Source organism: Cyrtonyx montezumae, unplaced genomic scaffold (genome assembly GCF_038088225.1).
Source record: "Cyrtonyx montezumae isolate F1298 unplaced genomic scaffold, pur_monq_1.0 scaffold_17, whole genome shotgun sequence".
Lineage (NCBI taxonomy): Eukaryota > Metazoa > Chordata > Aves > Galliformes > Odontophoridae > Cyrtonyx > Cyrtonyx montezumae.
This window is the reverse complement of record NW_027071903.1, coordinates 28,572,517-28,581,403: the sequence shown is the minus strand read 5'-3', so window position 1 is coordinate 28,581,403 and position 8,887 is coordinate 28,572,517. Positions and strand designations below refer to the sequence as shown.

The window sequence follows — 8,887 nt, the reverse complement described above, 5'->3', positions numbered from 1 at the left end:
AATCTATTTGCTTCCCCAGCATTCATAACCCTTTGCTCTCATACGGGCTTCCTTCCCTGAGGTCTGTGTGCTGCTGTCTCTGCCCAGCCAAGGATACAGCACAGAGCTGACCCTGGTCCCTAAGGAGCTCGGGATCTTAAACTTGTGTGTAAATCCTCTAGCTGAACAGGGACTTACTGGTGGTGTGCAGCAAAACCAAAGCACATGGATACTTCTTGAGAGGAGTACAAGCACCAGGAGTAGTGACAAGTTGTTGTTGCTCTGTGTCAGTTGTGATACAGCCAGGTAACCTGAAACCTGGATGTCTCTGTAGCCTGGTGTATGGGGACAGCTGAGTCATGGCCTGAACCACTTATTGAGCACCTGAAGGAAAGACCTGGTCAGCCCTGGGAGCACAGGTGAAGGCAGTTCACTCTTAGACCTCATTTAAGGGTTGACTGCTACTGAGGAAGGATCTCGTTGGAGATCTCTCCTTTTGGAGTTCTTTCCCTATGAGCCTAGATCCTCAGAGATGCATTTTTTTCCTTCCTTTTCTAGCATCTCCTTGTTTGTGCAGGTCCTTTTGCCTTTACATCTAGAAATAGTTATTTTGCTATTTTTTGTTTTGTATATTGCCTCAATAGTATCTAAGTGGGAAGTGAAACATGGTGATAAACAACAGGCTCTAAATGTCAATGGAACAGAAACAATGCTCTTAGAGCCAGGGCATCAGTTCTTAAGGCATGGATAGGTACACTCATGAGCAAGAAACCAACATATTTGCTCGAAGTGTGTTGGACTTTAACATCCACACCTAAAAAAACTTCTGTTACTAGTGGTTAATTGGCTAATGAATGAACAGCAGGCTGGTGAGCAATCTGCAGTGGATAATTGAAGCAGTGGGGGTCTCTTGGTAGACTATAGCAGGATTAAAGCTGATCCTCAAATCTTCTGTCTCCTGAATGGGATCTCCTACAACAGAGATGAGTAAAACCTGTGCAGTTGAACCTAGGCCAAAAGGTGCATGCAGAGTTTCCATGTGCCTCCTAGCCTGCTATTCTGTGGTCACCTTGGAACTCAGTGGACTAGGTAATAAAGCCAGGTGCCATCAGAATAACTCAGGGTATTCTGACCTTAATAAAGGGCATGGCAGTCTGGACAAGCTTGCTGCTGTGGAGATTTTCCCTGCCCCTTTCCCTTGCTGTACACTGAGATTCAGACCTTCTTGTTTAGTTTTACATGGAGGAGTTGTAAATCAGTATCTTATTTCTATGTCCCTATCTAAGACTCTTCAAGTGCTTACATAGTTGTATGACATAGTTGAAACAGGGCAAGACAAGTTACCACTATTGTGCCAGTTCTATGTGTTCATAGACTTTAGAAAGAAGGGACTTGTGCAATGTTCAAACAAATCCATCAGAGTCAAGAATAGCAACCTAAAAAATCTACTTCCAGCCTGAGTTTATGTCCTGATTCCTTGCTCCAGCTTTTGTGTTTCCACCTTCCTCATTTGCTCTGTTTTCTTATGGTGAGAATGTAGATAACAAGATGGTGAGGAAGAGGAGGAAATGAAGTGTCCTTCTTGCAGATTTGTGCTCTCAGGTCTTATCTGTTCATGACACTTGTGTTAGCAGTACCTACTCCTGATGCTTCAGCAACTGTGTGATCCCTTAAGCCAAATGTGTTTTCACTCAAGGCAGCTGTGGGCAAACCTTAGAACTTAAGAAATGGAGGATACAGGAGGCTTTCAATAACTGCTCTTCAAAAGGTAAAGAATATAATTGCAAAGCTCCCTTTTTCACTTCTTTCATAATGGTTTTCTTAATGTGTTGAGCAAAGGAAATATATGATCACAGAAAAATATGGGGAAAAGAATCTTTTAAAGGTACTGAAATTGTTTGAGGTAGAATGCATATTGTTGCTACTGTAACTTTGGCAAACAAATCTGACTGACAAAGCTAGAAGCAATATCTTTGCTTATTGTCTTTAACATCTTTGTGTGATCCCTCTGAACTGTGTCTGAGAGGAGAGATAACTGCAGTTTTGTGTGGAATCACTCTTTGATAAACATTGCAAGTTCTATGTAGTTGAAGCCAGTGGTGGTGTCCAAGCTCTGCTCTGTGAACTGTGGCTACCAAGCTTGTTGCAAGAGATCTAGCACATCTGGCTGATTGAGGGACCTATGGCAAGTGGTGGTGGTACCTAGTTATCCATGAGTGAGATAGAGTAAGGTCATGCTGCAAAGTCAACCGTAGCCCACAGACCCCTTGGGAACTGCATTTTTAGTACTTCTGTATCTCAGTCACTGGAGATGTGACAGCACTGTGGTGGGGAGCATACGGGCACAACTTAGTTCACAGAGAATAAACCTGCTCATAGCAGTGGTGCTTTAGTGTTCCTTCTCCAGGGTTGATGATTGGGTTAGTCAATTCTGTTGGTCTTTTCACCCTAAATGATTCTATGGTTCTGTCTAACAGTGCTCAGGGATACAAAACTGTACAACTTTGCCCGCCTTCCAAACAAATATAATGACTTGGGAAGGTATTTGAAGCAATCTTGTGTTCAGGGAAGACATTCTTATTGCTTTTTCAAGTTCCAGTTTCTGAACAAAGCCCTGAACTTGTGGGAGACATTGAGAGGGCGAACTGTGCTATAACTATAGAAGTCGGGGGGATGTTGTGCTACTGAGTTATGTGATGATCATCTTCATTAAAATGAGGGTTGCTGCATAGTACTAACTGTGCTTCCAGAATGGCTTGCTGATATCCTGATCTATTGAGCAGTAATCACTTGAACTGTTGGCTCTTGAATATGTTGCAGTCATCCTGCATATCTGAAAATGGCTGCTTCTGCTTGCCTTCCTGATAGGAAGAGGCCTCCTAGATTGCAGCATTTTATGGCTCTGTGTAGTCAAGTCCCTTCAGTCATCCAGGTGCTGCTCCTCCCATGTGGATGTGGGGATGGCACTGTAAGGGTCCATGATGACTTTTGCACAGCGAATTATCATCACAATCAAGAAAAGGCAGAGGAAGACAAAACATGCTAATGTCAGTCCCTTGTCCACGTCAACATATGCAGGCTCTGGGGTGGGTCCCTCCATGGCTCATGCTGCTCTTCATCTGGGTTTATGTTTGCTGTTGACATCATTGACCACCTGCAAAACAAACAGTGTCAGACACTGGGGAAACTTAGTACAAATGGGAACAGAAAATCTGTGATGTGTTCTCAGAGGGAAATAAACCTGCTGGAGATATCATAGCTTGAGTAACAGGGAGCTGTGTGCTGGAGAACCCTGAACATCACCTTGTTCTTCAGCCCATAAATGTTTCTTGCTAAAATGTTAGATGATGGAAACAGATGCTCTCAAGAGAAAAGAGAAACAGTAGTGAGCGAACTTCATTCACTTGAAATATCATCTTTTAAGAGGTCCAGACACTGTTCTTGCATCTCCATTTCCCAATTGTAAATATATTTCCACTCCTCTGTCAATGTGAAAGACCAGACAAATGGTGGAGCAGACTGTTTCTATCCCAATTTTCTTCTCTGTCCAAACATTCCCTGTCTCTTACTGGCACAAAGCAAAGTGAAAATTATGCATACTCATTTTCCAGAACCTACGAATAGATGAGATTAAATGTTATGTAGGCAAGAGATGATTTTCAGGAGCAATATCCTTTAAGTGGGTGTTTTTTCACCTAGAAAGGTATGGGTGATTATGCGATTCCATTTTATTTAATGCAGATGTCTGAAGGTCTCTTCTGATCTTAACTGAATCCATAAGCAAAATTACTTCAGAAGAGATTGACTCCTTACTGCAGGTGTGCTGCAGGATCCTTCATTGGCTGCTGCTCCACGTGGTTTTGGTATGGCAGTGCTTAAGGAGAGGAGCTGACCTGGCTCACAGAGTGAGCAGGGGGAGCTTCTTGACATGGTCAAAGTGGGAGCTGTAAGTGCTGAGGGTTTCTCCTATGAAAGGGTAATATTATTTAATGCCTCCTTAAAACAAGCAAATAGCTTTCACATCAAAGACAACAACCAGTCTGAGAACCAAGCCATGTTTTGCTGGGAGTAGAGATGGGGAAGAGAAGATGTTAAACTGGGGAGAAATTTGGGTATCAAATGGTGCAACTGCTCTCTATGACCCCATAAGTGTGGGAAAAAGATCCCAGCCAGCTTTGCCCAGTTCCATTTATGGGGATCTTCTGCTGCTGGCAGGGCTCTTTCAGCAGCAGTTCACATCTGACTGGAGCATCGTGTCCTTGCAGCACCTTGTGGCAGCTGCAGATGAGTACCCCAGCAGCTACTGAGCCCATCTGCCCTGAGAATTCTTCCCAGGGTGAACTGAGGACCTTTATTTAAAATAAATCACAGTACCTACTTTCATAATTTATTCTCTTTCAAGTTTTCTGGTCTCCCTGCCTCCTAAATCCTACAGGACAAGGATAAATCAGCTGGGCTCTCTAGTCTATTTTAAGAACAAGTATGGCTGATTTTTATTTCCCAAAAAATTAGAAAATACTGCAACAGCCAGTCCTGCAGCAGGGAGTTGGAGGAGAAGACAAAGTGAATGAAACCAAGCAGATGCTGTATGTTTACCATCCTTAGGAGAGAGCAGCAAGTTTGGGCAAGCAAAATAATCACTGATGAGTGGGGTAGGATTGTGACCAGAGGTCTTCAATCCCCAGAAGACCCTATTGCTGATGTTACACTGGAGAAGATTGTGCTGCTGCTCCAGGAGTCCCTGCCACCCAGTTTGATTTGAGGTCTATGGCAGAAGTGAGCACCTCTGGACACTGTCAGTTATCCTGTGCTCTGATGTGGGGCTCTGAGGAAGAGTGGATTCTGTTTGGAATGAAATTTTGACGGCTTTTAATTTAGGCTTGGGGGTATGGAGAGATTTTCCTCACTGGTTAGAGGACTTCATAGGGTCTGCAGAGTTCCTAGTGCTGAGAAAGTAGCACAGTGGATTTAATGCTGAAATAACGATTTTGCAGAAGCTTGTATAGCTATTTTGTTAGCCAACGGGTCTTACATTACAACTTAATTTGGTGAGCAAGAGTCAAAACTTAGTCAGCAATGTTGAGTGTTAAGTGTGGGTGCTTTTGTGGAGTGGAAGAAAAAAGCTGTTGTCAAAACTACTAATCTAGCCTTGTCCTTATTAGTACTCCTATGAATGCCCAACAGGGATGAATTTCATTTTTAATTTCTGGCTGTGCTGTTATTTCACAGTAGCTTAACCTCTGTGTATGTCAGATCTTCCTGGAAGTTTCCATTCCTATCGATCTTTAATGAAAATCTGTATTTTCAATTAAGTATGCCTTCTCTTAAAATATGAATAGTTTACTCAGAAAATGTTCTGAGAGACCACAGGAAAATCCAACCTCAAGTATCTATTTACAAATATCATCACAGAATCTCATTACCCACAGAACTGTGCCTGGGTGATGATTCCTATGGAACTCAGGAGCAAAGTCCTGCCCCTTCCTAAAGGAAAGAGCATTTTGCAGGTGCCCCATCCCTGGAGGAGCTCCAGGGCAGGTTGGTTGGGGCCCTGGGCTGCCTGAGCTGGTAGAGGCACCCAGCCCATGCAGGGGTTTGGAGCTGGGTGACCTTTGAGGTCCCTTTAAACCCAAATCATGCTATGATCCTGTAAAAAGGATACTCTGAGCCATAAGATTCACCTAGAGATCTGTGCGAAAGCACATAGTATCTGAGCTATAGTTCACACAGCAATTTATGGAGGCAGCTTGAATCTAATATTTTTTCCAGATTTAAATTGATATGTTTGTCAAAGAAGACAGTGCTGTCAGTAGGCACAGGAAGATTTCTTTTTCCCAGAAATCTGTAATCTTGAGGTTAGACCAATCACACTTCCTTTCCTCCTGTTCTCCTCATAAACACAAGGTTCCTGTGATGTGGCAATTAATCTGCACTAACTGATGGAAAACATATGTCTTGGGGCTGGGCCTGTCTGCTGCTACTTGTGCTTCTTCATCTCTCTGATATACAGAGAACTTATTCTGCTGATTTCCCAGCCCCCTCGGCTAGTGCCTCAGTTTTCACTTCCTTGATGATTCTGACAGTGTGTGCGTGGGGAGAAAACAAGAAGTTGAGCAGAAACAATTATAAATGTTCATGCTTGACTGATCAGGTTTCCTCTGAATAGCTGAATTTTGGGAAGCAGCTCTTTGTAGGTTGTGAGCACTCAGCTGTAGGATAGTACATTTTAAGTTTCTTTGGATTTGTTAAAAATTATTCAGTTATTTTTTAAGCCATCAGACAAATGAGAGGAACTGGTTCTGATTTATTAGGCAGCTTAGCCTGCTGTTCTGTAAATCCTGAGGTGATTTAATAACATCCCAGGTAAATGCTTGGGGGTGGCCATGGGGCTGCCTGTCTCATGTCTGACTGTTCTCACCATCAGAAATCCAGTTCACTGTGGGCAGTGTGACAGGGATGAAGAACTCACATTCTTCAAGGGAGGATTCATCCTGAGCCTTTGTTCTCTGCTTCTTTTTTATTTCCCAGTGCTCTTTTCATGGACTGCCATATGTATTCATTTTCTTATGGCTTTGTATACACTGGTGGACAGAGATGAGTGGGCATCCTCTTTGTTATGGGTGCTATGTAATGCTTGTGCTAAGTGATGTGGATGAATTTCACCTTCATTCTTACCTAGGAAGGATTCTTTAAAAGACCTTTCCAGAGCTGAAAATCTTGGCACTGTCACTTTAAAAACAAAGTCATAATGCACATGGATTGCAGAGAGCTTGTCTAAACCAGTTCTTATGCTGGTTAATTATGTTTCCACTCATCTCAACCCATAGAATGTTTCAAAAAGCTTTCAAAAAATTCCTCTGCTCCTTTTCCAAAATAATGTATGAGCAGAGGGAGGGAAAATAACACTATTTCATACATGCAAGCAGATTCCTACCTTCCAGACCTGGGTAGGAAGCCTGTCACATCCTGGCATGGCAGCATCGTGGAGCTGAAATCCTCACTGTAGTCATATTTTAAAAGTTTTGTTGATCAGTGTGGCTTTAACGCCTTCAGGGTCTTCTCAGGTTCAAGTCCACCCAGACCTGGAAGCAGATCTTGTCACTGATGTGCTCTGGAGAGGAGAAAAATAATAATTGGCAGTTGCTCATCATGCAGGATGTGGGCGTTACAGTCGTTAAGCAGCAGGGACGTGCTTCAGCGACAGCCCGAGGCAGTCAGCTCAGTGAGATGGATCTCTGTCAGAAATTCCCAAGAAGAATCCCTGATCCTAAAAGACAGCTATGTTTGAGCCCAGAGTTATGCTGTTTCTTCTGTTCAATCAGCGATGGATCAGGTCTGAATTGTGCTGCTCAGGTGTCTGTCTGTTTAGATATTTTTTATTTTTTTAATGCGTAAAAAGTGAAGGGGAAACTTTTCAATAACTTAAAATAGCGTGGTTGATCCAATTTGCTATAGCAACACTTTAAAAGCTATTCCTTTTGATTTGTCAGTCTAATTTGGGGTGCTGTTCTTGTTTTACATGCAATAGTTTCAACCAGAAAGAGGTGAAAGTTGTTGGATGACAAACCCATCTCCCCACTCAATTCCTCTAATTCAGAAGTTTCCTACTGTCCGGAGTGTGGGACAAAGAGGTCAACGTAGGGAACCTGAAACCCTTCCTCCCATGACAGTCAGCCAAAGGGTCTGAAAACTTGGTTCTCCTCCTGGGGAGCTTGGGGAGCTCTCGTGCTGTCAGTCCTTATTAGACCAGAGAATGAGGATCTAGACCTGGTACTCAAATATTTGTGACAGCAGCAACTGGAGTGGACAGCCCTGATCCTGCTCAACAGGATTTGATTTACCATCCTGCATGCTGCTCAAAGCCTTGCTTTTATTTGTTGATGTAGAGGCAGTGGGACTTCTCCATGGATCATATCTGCCACACTAAGGTGTCTGTCAGTGTGAGCCCAAATGGCAACAGCTGTTCCAGGGAGCTCACAGTTGTAGTGTGATGGCAGTGGGTAGCTTGGGAAAGATGATGGCTGGACTTCAGCACCAGTGACCCTGTGCTATGAGCACCAGCACAGTGAGGTCAGCTTGCAGATGTGGTGTAGTGGGTGTGATGAGTCAGCAGCTGGACTGAATGATCTTAGTGGTCTTTCTCAACCTTAACGATTCTATGATTCCATAGGCACTGCAGGGCTCCTCACACATCTGTGAAGGGACACATGGTCCAGCTGGTGCTTGCCAAGTGACCAAAGGATAGTGGAGAAGAACGTGGGAAGAGCTGATGAGAGGTTTTTGTGGCCCTGAGAGAGCAGAGTTGTGCATGTCTGGTGGGAAAGGAGGAGATCTGAAGGAGGCAGCAGGAGCTGATATCTCATGTCCTTTGGAGAAAGGGAAAGATATTTATCCAAGCTGAGAGACATGAAGTTGTGGTAATTAAAATGGTGAGCTTGCCTGATTGCTTTTAGGATGCCTACAGAGATGGCAAAGCTGATTTGTTCATGTGGAAAAGCTTTGAGAGTTAGGTTGTGAAGGCTAGAGAGAGGAATGAGCCAGTGCTGACCCCAGATCCCGGATGAAGGAAGCTGAAGTGCTGTTTCAGGGATGTATTTGGTGTGTGTCAGGTGAACTTGCCCTCAGTTTGAAGTTCAAATCTATAAAAGAAGAGTCTGGACACTTAATCATACTCTAATGTTCTTAACAATCTAGTTTCGATTAGAAACTTGCTGCCTTGGAGCACAAAGTGAAATGTTGTAGATTGATATAGACAGATGAGGTTCTTTCTATATCCAGAGTGCAATAAGATAACCACTGCCTCCATTTAAAAATTAATTGTCCTTTTATACTTACAGTTCGTTCAGCAGAAAATCAATACTTTATTTCAATAACTCTGTCTTCCTATGAGTGTGATTTCTCCTATCTA

The 8,887-nt window shown here is 43.2% G+C and overlaps 1 protein-coding gene across 1 annotated transcript; it reads right to left on the bottom strand.

Moving 5' to 3' along the window:
- Positions 1-2,899: 2,899 nt before the first annotated feature.
- Positions 2,900-6,978, bottom strand: CTXND1 (cortexin domain containing 1). The gene is made up of 2 exons (XM_065734317.1): positions 6,914-6,978; positions 2,900-3,133 (listed from the first exon to the last, which is right to left on the bottom strand). Exon 2 carries the CDS (start codon positions 3,077-3,079, stop codon positions 2,900-2,902), a length of 180 nt encoding a protein of 59 aa, XP_065590389.1. The 5' UTR covers positions 3,080-3,133; positions 6,914-6,978.
- Between the last annotated feature and the right edge of the window lie 1,909 nt (positions 6,979-8,887).